Genomic DNA, 19,402 nt, shown 5'->3' with positions numbered 1-19,402 from the left:
GGGCCGCGATTTTTCCCCTCACGGTCTCTGGCTGAAGCCAGCGCTCCTGCAGGGGAGGGGAGCCGGCGCGCGGGGGCCGGTTTTTTGTTCGAGGAGCCGCGGCCGCGCACGCGCGGCCCTCGCGAGGGCTGCCGGAAACTGGAGTCCGATAGCCGAGCTGGGCTAGGCGGCGGATTGCGGCTCCCGCCGTGCCCCGCTGCGCGGCGGGAGGGGAGACCTCACTCCCGCGGCGGGATGGGGAGTGCCTGGAGAAGCGCTGGCTGGTCCGGGGGCACAGGCGAGGGGGCTAAGGGAGAGGGTGGCCATACGGAGAGCGGGCCTTTTTCTGCCGTGCTGCCTCCTACTGCTCTGCAGCCGCCGGTCTGTTCTTTCCTTACGGCCTGGACCGGGAAAGCGAGGAGAGCTCCCAGCGCCGAGCCCCGAAACACCCTCTGCATGTCGTGACAGCAGCTGCTTCCACTTGGCAGCGGTGCTGTCACCTGGAGCTGGACCTCGCCGAGCTTTGGCTGGGCACCACCTTAGAAATCAGGTGTTGTGCCTATTCTGTTATGCGAGCTTACAACCCCGCGTTTCAAAAGGTTTCACCATCGCATTTCAAAACCAAAGGTTTATTTCCCATGAGCTCACTATGTGTTTTGGAATATCTAGAGAGATTCTCACAAGCTGTAGAATATACTGTTTTCTTGCACACAAAGTTTTTGATTTTAAGATAGTAAGTTAGATAAAGGGAGTTATGGTCTTAATGCATGTGAGAGCAGGTTTTGAAGGACCCCAGCCTATCTGCATGAGCACAGGTGCCCAAACTCTGAGTTATACTCCATGAATATGTAACATGCAGGAGGAATAGTTGTATTGGATAGGCATGACATTGTGAAAGCTCCCTGAAAACTTTGCTTCAGGGCCCCCTGGTACTTCAGGAATCACAGAATACATCTGGTTTAAAGAGACCTCAAAGATACCCAGTCCAACCTTCGACCCAGCACTGAAGAATCAACACCAAACCATGCCCTAAGCACCAGGTCCACGCACCACTTGAATAACCCCAGGACAGTGACTCCACCCCTGTCCTGGGCAGACCATTCCATTTCAGTGAAGAAATACTTCATAATATCCAACCTGAACCTCCCCTGGCACAGCTTTTAACCATTTCCTCTGTTCCTGTCACTTGTACTCAAGGAGAAGAGGGTGCCTGTTTAATGCTAAATAAATGGAAATGCCTCTTGGAGAAGGTTGGTTGTCACATTTATTCCCTCCCTGCAAAAACCAGCCAGCCCTAACAGGCAGAGCTACTCCCAGCATCTCCAGGATCAGCTCTGGTGGCCACATCTCCCTACAAGCAGAAACCCCACTTACAGTTTAGTAAAGAACTTCACTTGCCCTGTTGCTGCTCATTATTACTTTTGTGGGGCTGCTCAGCATCATGGATGCCATCTATGACATGTTTTCTTGTGTTTAACAAGACAAATGTTTTGGCTATTTTTCTGTTATTTTCTGTTGATTTTAGGTTCAGTGTGGGAAATGTGGATAGAAAGTTTTCCATGCAAAGGGAAACGCTGCATGTCAAAATTTGTACCAACTCAAGAAAAGTGCTGTTTAAATAGCTCATTTTTAAATAAAACCATCATTTTTGTAAGTAACACTTTGTTTATAGTGCATATAGGACTGGTACATTAGATTTAACCCTGGTATTTTCAAAATGTTAACAGTGTGCTTAGAGTTGCTCAAGAGCAACCACCAAACACTGCAACTGCAAGGAAATTTCATTCTAAAGGGAATATGCTCAACTTAAAAGCATTCAGCTTCCTCTCAGCTGCAATAAACAGCAATAAATCAAACTGAGGAGCAAAGCTCAGAAGCTGTCTGCTGGGAAAGGGCCCTGCAGGATACATTTTGGTTGTTCCCATACCACCAGTGTTGAGTCTACTGACTTCATGCAAAAAGTACCCGTCTGAAAATGCTGATCAGCGTACCCTGAGCAAACCTTCTGAGTGATTCAAGATGTTGTGGCTGTTGGTGACTCTTTGGAGGGTTTAGCTGGATGTAACATTGTGGGAAAGGAGACAAACTTTCTGCAGTGGCTTAATGAAAACAAACAAACAAAAAAAAGAAACAAACCAAACAGCAAAACAAGCAAACTGACCACCAAAACAAAACCACCACACACAGAACCCTCCCACCAAAACACTCCAACCCCCACACACACCAAAGGAAAACAAAAAAGAAAGCCACCACCCACTTTCATCACCACCTTAACCTACATCAGAAGATTTTGCCCGTTCCCCTTTGTAGATCCTGTGCAGGGAAAAGCTTAACTTCTGGTGGTAAACTTAAGCACCAGGGACACCAAATCTTCCTGAGCAGCCATAGTTATTTTCTAAATCTGTATGTCAAGTCTCTTTGCCATTTAGATGGCATTTTTAGGGGCATCACTCCACTATAACCTCGTGCTGTCATCTTTCAGCTGTACCTCACTGCACACACAGCCCATCCCAGCCATTTCACACAGATTTAGATGTCCTAAATATGTCCTGTACAAACAGTTACTCAAGCAAATCTGCCTGGAAGATGGGAGGAGTTTGACCTGCATAATAAATGGAGTTTATTGGCAGGACATCATTCAGGAGCTGCTCCTGGACCCTTCTCCTGCAGGCATGGATGGCTCCTGGTCACTGAGAAGATGCCTTTTGGTTGCATAGCATCGTGTAACAATTTATTTTGAGAGTCAAATATAGCAGCTGCTTCCTGCTAGCAAGACCATAGTTGCTGTGGCTCATTTGCTACCAGGCAGGTCCTCAGAAGAGTCAAAATATGTCATTTCTTCAGGAAAAGATTCTTCAAGATCTTCTGCATCCCCCTCTACCACCTGATCCAGCCACATGAGCCTTGGAGCTGAATAAAGTTTGGGAGTTAACTGAAGTCACACTTTATGTGGAATAACATTTATCAATTGTGGTTACAAGTTGACTAACTGGAAAATCAGTTCCTTAAGGCTTCTACATCCATCAGAGACATTCTCTGGGGGTTTTAAAGTCAGTGCTCAGACTAGAAATAACTTGTATGATTTTAGTAGCCGGAGTGATTAACAACTCTAACACATTGCTTTGGACTGAGAGAGTTTCTCCATCAGTTCAGAGCCTGGAAATTCAGGAACTTCCTTCTAGAACAGAGATCCAGCTTAATACATAGCTCTATGGATTTTTTTACCAGCAAATTGTGGAACTGACTGTTATATACAACATCTGCCTAGTAAATCTTGATACTCTTTCTAGGTTTAAAATCCAAGGTCAGGTCTTCTGGCAGAAAGCATTTTGATCTAAATTCCTTGGTTTAAAATGGTTTCAATTGCTTTTATTTTTCCCCTGCTAGTTAACCAGCTGGGCTTCACATACAGATTGAAAAAGATTTTCACACAACTACAAGGCAAAATTTCTCTGAAACAAGGGAGCCTGACTGAAAAAACACTGCAAGAGAGGAGTTCAGAGTTATTATAATTAAAAAAAAAAAAAAAAAAAAGAGAGAGAGAAATTCCATTTCAAGCTCTTAGCCTTCTTCTGAAACAAAACTGAGAGCAATGCATACAGTTTGGTTTTATTTATTTTTTTACTTAGTCATTAGTTTGGGGAATTATTCTGTTTCATTCCCAGCAATAGACATTATTCTTTTTAGCACTCACAAGCTAGACTGTCTTTATCAAAAGCTTTTGGTTCACTACATGCAAGGAGTTACACATTTAACCTCAAGCTAAGCATAACGTAGGGGATTTCAGTCAGCTCACCCTTGAAGTTTCTATAGATAAATGTAAATATCCTTGACAATTTCCATCTAGCATCTGAGAGTCTGCAAACCTTAGGAAACGCCTGTTAAAACTGTTGGAGTCCTTAAATTCTGTGAAGGGCAAGGGGAAACCAACCACTTACACTGATCTTACACCAACCACCAGAGACCTGCTTTTCCAGGCAGGAAAACTTGAAAACCCCTGCAAAAACTGCACACATGGGGAGTTTAGATCCAAACCACATTCTTCCCCCTGGTGCTGCCTTATTTTTGTCCAACACAGGATATGTGCCTTGGTTTGCCACCCTTTCCTTGGTGTCTTGCCCTCTCTTTCTAAAAATGCTTTCCTTGCAAGATTCCTGTACAGAACCTTTGAACAGAAGGGGAGTGCAGAGGGAAAGGAAGGAGAAAGCTCCAACCTCACAGAAAAAACAAACAGACCAACCCCCCAAAACCAAACAACCTCCCCCCAACCAACCAACAAAAAACCCCACAAACCAACTAAAAAAAAAACCCCACCAAGGCAGAATGCTGTTATATTTTGTGCAAAAGTCAGACAACAGTGCCTGTAAGTTATGTGCAAATCTGTCAGACCCTCAGAGCACAGTGTTCATCGTTCCTTGCTGTGCCCTGTTTCTTTTATATGCAAATAGAATCTCTTTCCTTTTCCCCAATTTGTTTTTTGTATTACACTTCCCAAACCAGTATAGCTCCACTACAGCCCAGGAGCAGCAACATGCTCGGCTATCAGACCTGGACAAGACTATAGTGAGCCACATTTTTCCAGCACATGGCTCCAGATAAGCTCATTTCATGCCCTTTTACCAATTTTCCTTTGCTCCAGTTGTCTAGATTCCTTGGCAGTTTTCTTTCACTAAGCTTTTTCTCCCTTAAACAGTAAATAAGGACATACTGTAATTTTGCCTTTACACACAGGGCACGTGATAAGGCTGGTAAATGCATGGGCAGTGTAAATATTTGGCCAGTAAAAGCACAGGCACTGTTTTCTCCTATCATTTATTCCTCTGCCCTCAGCTAAGGGTGTTCTGGGAAGCTTAGCAAGGGAGGATGTACTAGAATGTCTCAGCTCTCCCCTCCACGTTCTCCCAGAGTGATGATCTTAAATCAAGATCCTCAAGGTACCAAAATTTTAATGACAACATAAAGTGTATTGAGCAGACAGGAATTCTGCACCCCTTTGTGTGCTGTAGCTCTTGAAAAGAAGAAGGAAGCATTTAAACATAATCCACCTTTTCTGCCAGATGATTGCTGGGGCAGTAAATTAGCCTTTTTCCAAAGATCAGGAACAGAAAACCCAACCTGACAGGCTGTCTGATATTGCAGGTGCCAGGAACAGATCATGAGGACCCCTAAATGCATCTACTTGCAGCACAAAAGGAAGTTTCCACTCTGAAATTACCCAGCCAGGCTGTGCAGAGAGATGCCTCCATAAGCACAACAGTGAATGTGGATGTCAGAAGCATCCACAGCTGCTGAGGGATTGTTCTCATCTCCGAACGGTCGCTGCACTCACAGGCTCATACAAACACTGCTGCATCAGCTTCTCCTTCCCAAATCTTCCTCCCAGCCAGGCCAGCCAGGCACTGAGTGTTTGTGAAATGAAACCAGAGATGGTTGTGCACAAGATGGCAGAGTGAGAGCCGTGCCAGCCTCTCGCCACACGCTCCTGATCCCGCTCCAGCCCAGCACCAGGCAGGGGCTGGCACTGCAAAGAGTCCCAGGCAGCAGAAGGGAGAGTGAGCAAACACAAAACCTGGGGCTTCAGATTGTGGGGGGGGGTTGAAATTACCCCCCCCCCCCAACACAAAATTGCCAGACCAGCTCAGATGGAAGCAAATGAAGCTGTGTTTACAAGCAAAACTACAATCTAAATAGGAAATGCAATGAATATGTACAAAATATACATTATTTACATATATTTACAATTAAGAAACGGCACAAGAACCCCCCCCGGACAAAACCAGGGGCTACTAATAGCTTCCCTCTTCCTGCTCCTTTCCCCCCTGAACATGGTAAAGGAGAAAGAAGAGCAGAGAGTGGTTTGTTAGTACTTAACCACAACAAAGATGTGTTGGTGTGAGCTGAAATTCCCCCCCCACCAACAATAACCAGGCTAGCCCAGTCTGGAAGCAAATGAAAAGCTGTATTTACAAGCAGAGTCTAAAATCTACCATGAAATGCAATGAATATGTACAAATATACAAAAATTCACAACATTCACAAATACATACAATCAACAGAAAAAGCACAATCGATCTCCCTTTGCTTCCCCCCAAGGGGACCCTCCCAAAGGAGGCCTCCCTCTCCCAGGAGCTTCCCCCCCAGACCCCCCTGGACAGAGAAGCAGAGTTAGTTAAGCAGAAAGTTGTTAACTTAGCTGCCAAGGTCAGTGTGTGTTATCTTCAGCCAGAAGAGAAGAAGAAACAGCAGCCAGACAGCCCAGCAACTGCCCCCACTGCCGAACGCAGAATGTGCCGAATGCCTGCTTTGTTTTGGGTAATAGTTCTTAAACATTTCTATCTATCCAATGGAAGTGTTTAGAACAATTGTTATTTTGCTTTCTTACACCCAGTAGTGACTTATTTACATTCTTTCACTTTCTCTGTTCTGAACCTTGCAAGGAAAAATTAAAAAGACAGTTTCAAACCACCACAAAAGAACACAGCCAAGGTCAGAAAAGCCAGCAGAAGCCAGAAGCTGGTATCTGCTAGAGCAAAAGAAGCCAAAAGGAGAGGAAGTTAGATTATACAAACTAACTTTGTTAGATATCTGTCCAGTGGGATTATTTAGACCTTAGCATTATTTTCCTTTTTCCATCCAATGGCAATTTATTTACATTCTATCACTTTCTGTTCAAAATCTGTGGAAATTTTTCTAGGCAGGGCCTAAAGCTACCACACAGATCTACATCTTTGGACTGCAAATTAATTCCCCTATGTAATAAAGATCTTCAGGTAAGGCAGAAGCCAGCACATTGTGCCTTGTTTGTTCAACCAAACCCTCAAAAAAACCTACACTAGTTATTTTGTTATTAGAAAGAAATTAGATCAGGAGTTTGACAGCGATGCTTTGTTAATCCAAGAGAGGGCTCTGGGGTTTGTTTTTGTTTGTTTGGCCTTTTCTTTTGCTTTTGTGCTCCTCAGTAAGAAATCTGCACCAGTGTAATTCTTGATCAAGCCACTGACAAACAGACCAGCAATTTGGGCACCTACAGATTTGATGCAAACACCCACAACACTGAAGGCTGAAAAGGGATTCTTGTGTTTGTTTGCAGTAAAAGAGAGCCATTTCTACTGGACTCATGTTTCTAGAAGAAAGGAGTTTGGGAGCGTTTTTGCTTTGCGTTACAGAAGCATTTCGTTGGCAAATCATCTGTAAAAAGATGTCTTTATACAGAAGTAAAAAAAAAAAAAAAAAAAAAATCAAAACCAATACACATTGTAGGGAATCGTCTGTGTTCAGGGTATGGTTCCAGCCTGATCTTCCCAGGCACTGTCCATCCCTTCCACCTTACAGACTCCAGCCTGTGCAAGCTGCTCAGGGCTTAGCCAGCCAACCGTGGCAGCAGGCTGACTGTGATGGGGATCATCTTTCAGGGTTAGGAGCTCCTCAGTAGGGCTGCTGTAAAGCTGCCTGCCACCTGGATCTATTCACCTCCCCAAACCATAGCACAACTTCTCCCAGGGGGCCAAAAGCCACCTGAAGTTGGTGGTGAAGGAGTTTAAACTGAACAGCAAGGAGCATCCCAATGTGCCTAGCAGGGAACCGAGGATGTGGGAGTGCTCTGCTCTGATTCTTTCAGTGGCAAGAAGTCAAAGCCATCTGCAGTTTCTCAGCTGCAGAGCTGGGTATTTTTTGTGCAAACTAATCACTCAGCATTCCTCACAGGGAGCATTTGTCCACATCATCACCAGCCTTCATGGAGAGGCAATGTTCATGGAGAGGAGCCTGGCAGCGCTGGCACAAGCAGCATGTCAGCACTCTGCACAGGAGCTGAGGCTTCCTCAGGCAAACACTGGGCCATTTCCTTCTCTTTGGTTGAACACAGTCAGCTGTCACCATCACTTACAAGCCTGCAGATCTATTTGCACTTCTAAATGTAATCAGCCTATTGCATCCTTATCTGCAATTATTCTGCACTCAGGTCTATCGACACATGGGCATGAAGAAGAGGAACTATTTTTTTGTCCTGGTTGCAACAGGAGACAGATTTACTGATGCAGACATCAGCAACATAAACAGCAGCTTAAAATGAGCCATTAATCCCAGGAGAGCAACTGCAAGGAAGCTTGCTCCTTTACACAAGCTAGATTCATTTCTTTCCCAAGGATCTGATAAGCCTTTGTCACACCTTGAGCCTGCAGTCAGCTCTCCACAGACTGACACCAGCACTGCCAGGGTTTGTCCTAAAGCTGGAGGTTTCTAAGCCTGCAAGCCAACGGAGGGTGTTTGTAACAGGAGTGAGACCCTGTGGCACACACAGAGAGGCAGTGATGGTGATGCATGAGGCAGTGAGAGTTGTTTTCTTAGTTCTCCTTACCTGTTTGGAGATCAGTTGTGTCCATGGAGTCAGAGAAATGGGGAAAGTGTTTCAGAGAGGCTTTTGAAGCAGGACAGGAAGAGAAGTTGTCATCACAGGTCACTCAACTGCAGCTGCTTCTAGGGGCTTTCCCAGGACAGGCTGTGCCCCAGGCACAGCAGCACCTTGCTGGTAGGTAGGGCTGGATCACAGCCAGGCACACCACTACATGGGGGGGCAGAAACAGTTCCTTGGTGTTCACACAAGACCCACAAGAACAAGCCCTGGGGGTCCAGACCAGCTCAGGCTTGGGTTCAGCAGGACCAAAGCCAAACCTGAGCTGAGAGGCATGATTAAAAGAGTCCTCACAGATCACCTATGACCCTCCCAGCTCTCCCAAATCCCAAGAATAGAATTGCTGAGCAGGTGTGCACATACCTTTAGAGCTGTGTGTCCAGAGGACTAAGAAAAGCAGGAGATCTCCATGAAACATCTTTCCTTACCCAGAGCACTCCCCCATAGTGAGCCCCTAATTACACAGGCATACTCATGCTCACTTAGCCTGCATAGGTGCATTTAAGTGGCTTCTTAATGAGGAAAAGGTTTTCATCTGGTGAAGTCCTTCGAAATTTTCTAAAGACATTGATGCTTGAAGCAGAGGAAGCTCCAGCAGTTAAGTACAGGCTGATCTTACTTGTGCTCCACAGGTTCCATAACACTGCATCAAGAGCTGTGAGTGGCATTGCTGAGAGCAACCAGGACAACATGTCCTGTGGTGTTTCATCCTACATTAGAGGCAACCCAGTAAACTAGGGGATATTATTTGAAATTCCTGCAATTTTACTTCCATTCCCTTCCTGGAGTTTGGCAGCACAAGGTAACAGTACCCACCACTACTACCAACCACCACACAATTAGCTTCTACTTTGTGTCTGCTGACAGCTGTGCATAGGCAAGATGTGGTGGGAGCCAACTCTGCTGTGAGGGCAGCATAGGAAGCCAACAAGAAGAAACATCCTAGCTTGTGTGTAGGTAAATGCAGCCCAACAGGAACCACCAGTGAAGTGAGATACCCTGGGGCTTGTAGATTTGGTATCCTCCCAAGCAGCCATGTGCAGCATCCCTGTGGGATGACTATTGCTGGCCATCCCTCCAGGCTGCAGAATGGGTCACAGCCTTTTCATGGAGCAAAACTGCCCCAAAAGCAGTGGCTGTGGTCTGCTGGAAGGTGGGTGGTAGTGGGCTGTGATGGTTTGAAACTGTCTTTTTAATTTTTCCTTGCAAAGTTCAGAACAGAGAAAGTGAAAGAATGTAAATAAGTCACTATTGGGTGTAAGAAAGCAAAACACTGATTGTTCTAAACACTTCCATTGGATAGATAGAAATGTTTAAGAACTATTACCCAAAACAAAGTAGGCACTCTGCACATTCTGCGTTCTGCAGTGGGGGCAGTTGCTGAGCTGTCTGGCTGCTGTTTTCTTCTTCTCTTCTGGCTGAAGATAACACGTACTGACCTTGGCAGCTAAGTTAACAACTTTCTGCTTAACTAACTCTGCTTCTCTGTCCAGGGGGGTCTGGGGGGGAAGCTCCTGGGAGAGGGAGGCCCCTTTGGGAGGGTCCCCTTGGGGGGAAGCAAAGGGAGATCGGTTGTGCTTTTTCTGTTGATTGTATATATTTGTGAATGTTGTGAATTTTGTATATTTGTACATATTCATTGCATTTCATCGTAGATTTTAGACTCTGCTTGTAAATACAGCTTTCATTTGCTTCCAGACTGAGCTAGCCTGGTTATTGTTGGTGGGGGGGAATTTCAGCTCACACCGACACATGGGCACAGGAGCAAAGTTACTCATCACAGCTCTGCTGGGTGCAATGGGCTGCTTTATTTGTTGCATGGGGTTTTGGTCTGCTCAGGCCCTTCTTTCAGGGCCACTGGAGGGTTTTGATGGTGAGTAGAAGTGTTTCAAGGCAGCTACAGATTTACTTTTTCGGCTATGGACTTGCATTTGCTGTGGAGTTGGATGCAAATGATCACATGAGATAATAAATGCCCAAAGAAATGCAGGTGACAGCACAAAGGCAACAGCTGAAAGAAGGGCAAAGATCTGTATCAGTGACCCCAATTAGAATGAGAATTTGACATCTGAGTGGTTGGCATCAAAATCCAAAGTCTTTCATGTCTCTGTCTGATGCTCAGACCTGTGGCATCTCCAATTAGGAAACAAAGAAACATGGTTCAGAGGTAAAAATACAACTTTCTGTTCACAGATAACTGAAAAGTCCTTGTTCAGAGATCAAACCCCACTAAGTAGGTGGCTTCTAGGAGGGCACACTCATTATATATGTTGACTTTTTTTCTGTTAAAAAATAAAGGTCTGATGCCATAGCAGGGAAGGCAGCAGTATGGTTCCATAATGAGCAGAAATGTTTGAGGCTGCCCCAGGTCTGCTGCTGGTCCCCACATCCCATAGACATGCCAGCAGTGGGGGGAGGCTGTTCACAGGGTGTAGATCTGCAGCACTGCACCCTGCATGGGGCCCTAATTAGTGCTTCTGAAAAGCAGGGTGAAGGCAGGCAACAGAGTCAAATTAGGGCATGGGAGCTCCACTGGGGACTAATGATTTAGTTCAGAAAGCCAAATGCAGTCATAAAGACTGCTGAATAGAAGGGGGTGGGTGGAAGCTGAGCAAGGATGCAGCACAGGGCTCGTTTCCCACTCTGCCTCATCCCTCTCCCCCAGCTTGAAGCCTGGTTAGCCAGATGGGGCAGGGGAGGGCTGGTTGTGCCACTACAGCAGGGGCTGAGCCAAAGCTCAGCTGGGGTCAGGCTTTCTTCCCTAAGTCTTCTGACCCATTGTTTGAAGTTCTGGATGCCCCCAAAACCACTCAGCGAAGGGCAGCTTCCCACTTGTGGCTGCTGCCTTCTATGTTAAAGATGCCTTCTTTATGATCCCCTTAGGAAGGAAGTGAAACCTCAGTTTGCTTTTACCTGGGAAGAGACACCATAGACCTTTAATTGGCTGCCACAAGGATATAAGCTTGCTCCAGCTGTTGCCCACACCACCAGTCTGCTTGGCTGAGAAACTCTGTGGCTGCCTGGCCCCTCCAGCATCCCCCAGTTGGGTCTTGAGGCTGCTAGGTTCAGGTAACAAGATGTATCTTGGGGGACTAAATAGCAGTAATTCCTGCTGCAATTTCAGGGCCACAACATCTGCTCTCCATCTTCCATGGCTGAGGTGGGAAACTCCTGCCCTTGGTGCCTGTGTTTGCTTGTGACCCAGGAGAACTGAATCTTCCCACTTTGGAGAAATGACAGCTATCACTTTATTACTGTTTCCCCTCAGCTGGAATTCTCACAGCTTCCCTCATCTTGCTCCTGCAGTTGCAGGGTGTGTTTACAGCCAGGTCTTGTGTGTAAAATGATTATCTGCTGAATGGGATCTGCTCCGTTCCAATTAGATGAGTGAAGATGCAGAGCTCAACACTTGAGCCACGTTTCTCATTTATTACTTTTCAAAGACTTTGGTGCAGGGTAAGGGGGGGAGGGGAGGTGTTGTTTATGTGTTTACAAATCCAATAACAATCCTCATTAAGAGTTGCAAAACATGAAGCCATTTTGATCCCAGGCAGATGGCAGCTAAATGAAGTTTAATTAAAGAATGAGAGCTTTGATTCCAATCATTTAAAAAAAAAATATAGTGCACTGAGATACCAGAGAACAGCATAAACAGCATCTGGGCTTCTATTCAGAAGCCCAAATGCATTTATGAGGAAACAATTTGCAAACTCTTTTGGAGCAATCATGGGTTGTGGGCTGCAGCTCGATGGGACGATGTGCCTGGGTGGGTGCAGAAACCTCCTTTCCCTGATGCCATGGTAAGGCTGGGGAAGGATTTATGCAGCCAGGTGGGAGGTCTTGCTTCCATCTTTGGGTGTTTTTTGGTTTTCCTCTGTGAAGAGTTCAGCTGATGCCAAAGACTTGATGTGAGGCACAGTTAGGTTTCAGGCTGGTTTCCAGCAGTTGTTGCTCCCTTTCCCACCCTGACCAGCCCCTTCTAGCAGTGTGCAGAGCAGCATGGTGGGAGTACACATTAGGTATTGTAATTGTCACCTATGCATTAGGTGTGGTAATTGTCACCTATACAGTCTCTAGTCTGGTCTTTATCAAAGGCTAGAGCTAACAAAATGGAGGCTGAAGTGCTGTGGCAGGCTCTGTCCTGGTGGTACCAAGGTTTGACTGCCCCAAGAGCTCCTGGGTGGCTCTAACCAGAGCCTAGCACTTCCCTGCAGGTCAAACCCCATGCGCTTGCCTGGCCATAGAAGAGTTTCAAGCCCACCAAGCACTGGTGTGGAGGATGGTGCAAGGGAAAGGACAGGTGCTTTTCCACACCAGAATTCTGCAGGCTCCCAGTGGGAAGCAGGCACAGGTTTCTGTGCAGACTCTTTGTCTGGCAGAGTGGATACCCAGAGTCTTCCCAGGAGTGGCAGCTACTTGACAACACAATGACTTTTGTTTAGTGTGTCTGCAAGTTATGTGACCTTCAGCCATGGCTTTCCTTCCCCTGGCACTGCTGAAGGACCACGGTGTGCTCAAACCAGGCAGGGTGTTTGGTGCTTTCCATCTCCCATGGCACTTGTATACGACACGTAACTTGTGCTTTGCCACTTCTTGGATTAATTTCTGTGGCTAATGGCTCCAACACTGTTCAGTTTAAACTGGAAATCCTGTTGATTAGGATTGCCTCATCCAGAGAAACAAACCCCACTGGTGTGCCTGTGCTGCTGGACAGAAGAGCTGCTGAGCAGCCGTGATGCCACAGGCTCCGGAGTTGACCAGGGGAATGGAGCAGAGCTGTAACTCATGAAGATGCTGGCAGTGGAGTGTCTAAGTCTTCTGTTAAATGAATTAAACAGCTGTCTCAGACCCAGATAGGGCCATGGAGTACAAAGGCAGATTGATGTACCTGAACTGGTGTGCTCTCATGCAAAGATTAACGTCTTTCTCATGAGTGAGGCTTTCTGAGGGCTGATGGTTAAGTGGAATGAATCTCCTGAGCCATCATTAAACTTATTTATTATTTTTTGCCCTGATAAGATTATGAAATGGGCACGCTTAAGAGGGACAGGCCAAGGCCCCAGCAGGACAATTCATCTTACTAAAATGGTTTCATAGTTCCACAGCACGGGCTGGGATTTCATTGCTGCCTGTGGGATTTGGAGGGGCAGGGCTGTGGCAAACGCACTGCTGTTGGCAGGCTGGAGGACAAGGCAAGTCTGCTGCTTCATCCTGTTCTGCTAATGGCAAATGGTGGCAGAGAAGACTGATGGACATCTCCCCAGGTAGGGGAGGCCACAGGAGGGTAAGGAAGCTCCTCGTTAACCTGCACATTAATACTACTCTGAGAAGGGCTGGAGCAGAAGCTTTTAAAGGGAAAAGGGAGAAGAGGAGGGGTGCTGGGAATGGTTCATTAGGATCAGGAAGGTATCTGTGTAACTCTGTGCCAAGGGATGCCATGGAAAGTTTGTGTGGGCTCAAGGAAAGGCTGGAAAAGTAGCCTGGAAGCCAGATATGCTGAGGGCTACCAGGCAGCAAACCACATCAGGTGTGGAAACCCCCTCGAAACAGCTGGAATCTGGGTGAGTGCTTGGGCAAAGCATTGACTCTGTTGCCCACAACCACAGCAGTGTCCACCCATGCTGAGGCTGCAGGCTCTCATATGATGAGAGATGAAAGTCCTGGAGCTCTTTAGCCTGGAAAAGAGAAGACTGAGAGGGAATCTTTTAAGTGCTCACAAATATCTAAAGGGTGGAGGTCATGAGGATTGGGTTGGGTGCTTTGCACTGGTGGCCAGTGATAGGACAAGGGGCAATGGGTACAAACTGTAACACAGGAGATTTTCACTTGAATTTAAGGAAAAATTTCTTTACCTTGAGGGTGCTGGAGCCCTGGAACAGGCTGCCCAGAGAGGTTGTGAGGTCTGCTTCTCTGGAAACTTTTGAAACCCACCTGGAGGCACTCTTGTACAACCTGACCTAAGTGAACCTGCTCTAACAGTGGAGGGTTGACTAAATAAACTCCAGAGGTCCTTTCCAACACCCCCATTCTGTGATTCTATCTGCTCCAGAGCCTATAGGACTCCTAGGTGCAGGTCTCTGATGCTGCTAAGGGCTGGTTCCCTCATTTGTCACCACTGCAGTTTGGTACCACTCCTCCTGCAGCTCCATATGTAAATTTTTATGCCTTTGATGTAAATTAAATGAAGCATTAGAATGTCTCAAACCTCTTAGCTTCAGGCACTGGTGACACTAAAAATTTAACTGAGCAGCCAAAGCATGCCCAGGTCTGATCTCCTGCACTTCCTCCTACCTATCAGTGCTATTTATCAATAACATACATAATAAAATAAGTACTTTTAAGAGCAAGGCAACACTTTTTATTTTTATTTAAAAAGGCCTTGATGGCAGGAATATAGTGTAAAAATCATTGGAAAAACTAAAAGGCATTGATACATATTGGAATATACACTTTTTACATAAATTACATTTATTTATTTAGTCTTTTCATTTGAGGTTCTGATTCGGTATTGAGGTCTAATAGTTAATAGGTCCTGGGATCTGGACGTTTAGACCACCATAGTCTAACATGTACATGTTCATGGGCCATTGCTGAAAGAGAGGGAGAGAAAAAGAAGGCAAAAGTCTCTGTTAGGACACCACACAAAACCATGCATCCATCAAATCTCTGACGTGGTCCAACACAGGTTGTTGCTCCCACTTTCCAAGTAAGGCAAAAGAACCAACCCCAAACCAAAACACCACTGGCAAACCTGACCAAAAAGAAAATATAAAAGATGAATCATCTAAGTTCATATTTCTCTTGTGTTTTTTTTCAGTTTTGTGTTTTGAAAAGCATTTGGTATCATCCACTACTGAAGCCAAGCCCTGAGGGGGAGCAATTGGATGCAACTCCCTGATTTTCTCCTGTTTTCAGTTTTGCTCCTAGGATAGAGCCAGAGCAGCTGGACTATGGGAGTCCTGCCAAGAGGTATCCTGGGGTGCCAGCACTGGGGGTTTTAACCCAGTGGGGTTGGGGGATTTGCTGGAACCTGCTTCATGTACAGCTCCTGCTAATGCTGAGCTTCACCCCGAGGCACTTGGCAGGATTGATGTGGGAGAGCCCTGAGGGGCAGTGGGTACTTTGCTCCACTGACACCCCCACCCAGACAAACCTGGGAGGAAAAGGCAGCCCCAGAGCTGCCTCCTCTCCTTCACCAAACCTGCTGGTGCCATTTTACATTACACTTTAGAGTGTTTGTCAGGCAGAGGGAGGTGGTGACCGTTCGTGGACAGCAGCATCCTGAAGCAGAAAGATAGGTAGGCAGTAACCCCCCTAATATTTGGAAGGCTTTACCACAAGTGAGATCTGATTTGTTGATGATGTAGACTCCATATTGGAAGAGGAGGAAGAGGAAGATGAGGAAGAGGAAGATACCGAGTTCCCTTCGGAGATCCTCTTCCGCTTCCGTTTGGGAACGCTGCTGTCTTTCTCTGCAGGGAGAGAGGGAAGGCATGAGGTGGTGTCTGAGCCCTCTGAGAGGTCCCTAAACATGAGGATCCATCCCACCACTCCAACCTTGCCTCTTCCTGAGCATCTCCCCCTGGCAACCTGCTGTGCCACCACTGGTGGCATGGCCTTTGCCTCCACAGCTGGCAGGGAGCTGCCAGCCTTCCTCAGGAACCAGCGAAGAAAATCCCCAAAATCCAAGAATCCCATACTCCAGCACTCACAGAGCCTGATATCCCACAGACCTGTGTCCATGCTGGATGCCTTGGTGCCATGAGGGTGCCAGCTGTGCTGATGATATCCCCATGTATCTCTGCACATACCAAGTTTCTCGTGCATCTCTTTTTACATCATGTTGCAGGGGTGCTCCTGCTTGCCAGCTCTCCCTTCTCTACCTAGCCATCTATTTTCATAGAACTAATAGGATCCTCATTATCTCTGGCTGCTAATTCTGACACACTTGATTAAAACTAGCTGAGACTTACTGGGGAGGATGGAACAGAGAGAGAAATGCGTTCCCAGTGATCACAAAAATCTTGCTTCCTTAGAAGCTCAGCAGCTAAATGATGGCTCAAATTAAGGGCTTTAACCAGTGAATAAATTGCTTATGGTGAGTAAATTGCTAATGGAAAAGGAATAATCATCTCCTCCAGAATATGCTGGAAGTTTGTGTCTAACAGCCCAGCTCCTCCTCAGCTCACAGAATTGCAGTCACCTAAGAGCACTGTTTGCTCCTGCACAGATGCTGACCCTTTTTTCCAGGCGGGATCTTCTCCCCAGCCCCCTCAGGGATGCAAGAGGTTCAAATGCCTCCCCACAACCCTCATCCATTTTGCCTATGTATTCTCTCTGCAATGGCAGGGCAGGGAAAGCCATGGTTGTGTTTTAGCCCTCCCCTTACCTGTTTGTTTGGCCTCAGTGCAGATTTCAGCAAATGGCCTGTGAAAGAGACAAGGAGGTGAGACCAGGGGGGTGCCATCCTTTCTCCCCTGCACGCCTGCCTGTGCTGGGACACAGCTCAGATCCCAACTCCAGCCTGCCTCCTCCAACACTCCTCTGGGCAGGGATCAGATGAGAGCCTCCTCATCACCCCTGGAGGGCAGCAACCTGAAATAACCCAGCTGGGTCTCTGAGCTGTCTCACACTCTGCACCCATGTCATGCCCTTTAGGGTCTCTGAGCTGTCCCACACTCTGCACCCATGTCATGCCCCTTAAGAGTCTCTGAGCTGTCCCACACTCTGCACCCATGTCATGCCCTTTAGGGTCTCTGAGCTGTCCCACACTCTGCACCCATGTCATGTTCTTTAGGGTCTCTGAGCTGTCCCACACTCTGCACCCATGTCCATGCCCTTTAGGGTCTCTGAGCTGTCTCACACTCTGCACCCATGTCATGCCCTTTAGGGTCTCTGAGCTGTCCCACACTCTGCACCCATGTCATGCCCTTTTAGGGTCTCTGAGCTGTCCCACACTCTGCACCCATTCCATGCCCCTTAAGGGTCTCTGAGCTGTCCCACACTCTGCACCCATGTCATGCCCTTTAGGGTCTCTGAGCTGTCCCACACTCTGCACCCATGTCATGCCCCTTAAGGGTCTCTGAGCTGTCCCACACTCTGCACCCATGTCATGCCCTTTAGGGTCTCTGAGCTGTCTCACACTCTGCACCCATTCCATGCCCCTTAAGGGTCTCTGAGCTGTCCCACACTCTGCACCCATGTCATGCCCCTTAAGGGTCTCTGAGCTGTCCCACACTCTGCACCCATGTCATGCCCTTTAGGGTCTCTGAGCTGTCCCACACTCTGCACCCATGTCATGCCCTTTAGGGTCTCTGAGCTGTCTCACACTCTGCACCCATTCCATGCCCCTTAAGGGTCTCTGAGCTGTCCCACACTCTGCACCCATGTCATGCCCTTTAGGGTCTCTGAGCTGTCCCACACTCTGCACCCATGTCATGCCCTTTAGGGTCTCTGAGCTGTCTCACACTCTGCACCCATGTCATGCCCTTTAGGGTCTCTGAGCTGTCTCACACTCTGCACCCATGTCATGCCCTTTAGGGTCTCTGAGCTCTCCCACACTCTGCACCCATTCCATGCCCCTTCCCAGCATCATCATCAAATTAAAGAACGGTTTTGGTTGGAAGAGACCTTTAAGATCATAGAGTCCAACCATTAACCCAGAACTTCCAGGTCACCACTAAATGACGTCCATCATCTCAAGCTGTGCAAGAAAGAGAGGACAGACCATTCCCACTGAGGCTTTGCTGGGCCCACCCAATGCCAAGCACGTCCCTGTGGGGCAGGGCAGCAGGTGCTGGGGTAGGAGCTCTGCCCTCTGCGGGCAGGCAGTGGGGTGGCCTCGCTCTGATGGTCCCACTCGAGGGCAGCACTTAACAAACAGAAACCTTCCCTGCTTGCAGGGCTGGGGGAACGTACTGGAGCTGGTTTATGATCACCATCCGGATGCTCTCCCGTGCCTTCAGGATCTTCTCCAGGCGGTGGATGTCGTAGGTATTAGGGTTTCTGAAAGGGATATCGTCCGGCAGCCCGGTAACCTCCACGGCGTCAGGGCTGTCCCTGATCAGTTTATAGGGCACCATGACAGGCCGGTTCAAGCCCAGAGCCTCTCCTGTAACACCAGAGCAGAGGACAACACAACAGCTTTACCCCACAGGGCTCCAGATCTGACCCACCGAAGGACCAAGAGCCCTGAGAGGACTTGGAGAAGCTGCAGCTGCTGCGATGCTTGACCTTTGCTGCAGCCACGTCATGCCCAGCTGTTTCACATCTGCCTGCCCAATTTATTGCCTGCTCCATCAGTCTCCGTGCAGGATCCTGCCAGGAGACTCAGATGAGGGCTGTTATAAAGCAGCAGCACTTGCACACCACCTCTCCTCCATGCATGGCACACCACACTTGCACCAGCCCTTAGCACCAGTGTGGAAGACAGCCCAGGAGAGAGGGCACATGGGAGAGGTCTGCCCAACTTCTCTTGTCTCCAGCTGCCAGTAGGTTTGGGGGTCACTGGGCTGGAGATCACATCCATCATCATCACATCATGTTGCTCCTGCCCAGTTTTTGAATGACTTTGTCCCTCCAGGGTTGGGGACTTGCACCACTTTCCTGGGCAGCCTGTTCCAGGCCTTGACAACCCTTTTGGGAATGAAATTATTCCTCATGTCCAACCTAAATCAAATTTCCTGCAATCTCCTGACCTCCTTTTCTGCTGCAGCTCCAGCAAGCTTTTCCCCAGCCGTGCTCCATGTCAGGCTGTGGCTCCAGCCTTGCTCCCAGCCCAGCAGGCAGAGCTGGCAGGGGCTGTCTGCCAGCACCCTGGCACAGGGTGGGCATGCTCAGCACACACACCATGGCTCATGCCAGCTCAGGACATATTAAAAAAACGCATCAAAGGCTGACACCAGACTGAAAAAAAAAACCCTGCTCCTCGCCTGTGGATCCCCATCCTCCCTCCCCTTGCCAAGGATGAGCTGTCAACAGGAAGGTCACAGTCCCACCTGCCAGGAGCGAGGC

The 19,402-nt window shown here is 47.7% G+C and overlaps 1 protein-coding gene across 1 annotated transcript in view; it reads right to left on the bottom strand.

Annotated features, from left to right (window-relative positions):
- Positions 1–14,904: 14,904 nt before the first annotated feature.
- GTF2IRD1 (GTF2I repeat domain containing 1) overlaps positions 14,905–19,402 on the bottom strand; it is a 47,011-nt gene continuing 42,513 nt past the window's right edge. The window contains exons 23-26 of the mRNA XM_054394170.1: positions 18,308–18,500; positions 16,779–16,816; positions 15,725–15,861; positions 14,905–14,979 (exon numbers count right to left, since the gene is read on the bottom strand). Of these exons, the coding sequence (XP_054250145.1) occupies positions 14,905–14,979; positions 15,725–15,861; positions 16,779–16,816; positions 18,308–18,500 (443 nt within the window). The remainder of the gene's footprint in view (positions 14,980–15,724; positions 15,862–16,778; positions 16,817–18,307; positions 18,501–19,402) is intronic.

Source organism: Indicator indicator, chromosome 30 (genome assembly GCF_027791375.1).
Source record: "Indicator indicator isolate 239-I01 chromosome 30, UM_Iind_1.1, whole genome shotgun sequence".
In the NCBI taxonomy this organism is placed as follows: domain Eukaryota; kingdom Metazoa; phylum Chordata; class Aves; order Piciformes; family Indicatoridae; genus Indicator; species Indicator indicator.
This window is presented reverse-complemented; position numbering and strand designations above follow the sequence as displayed.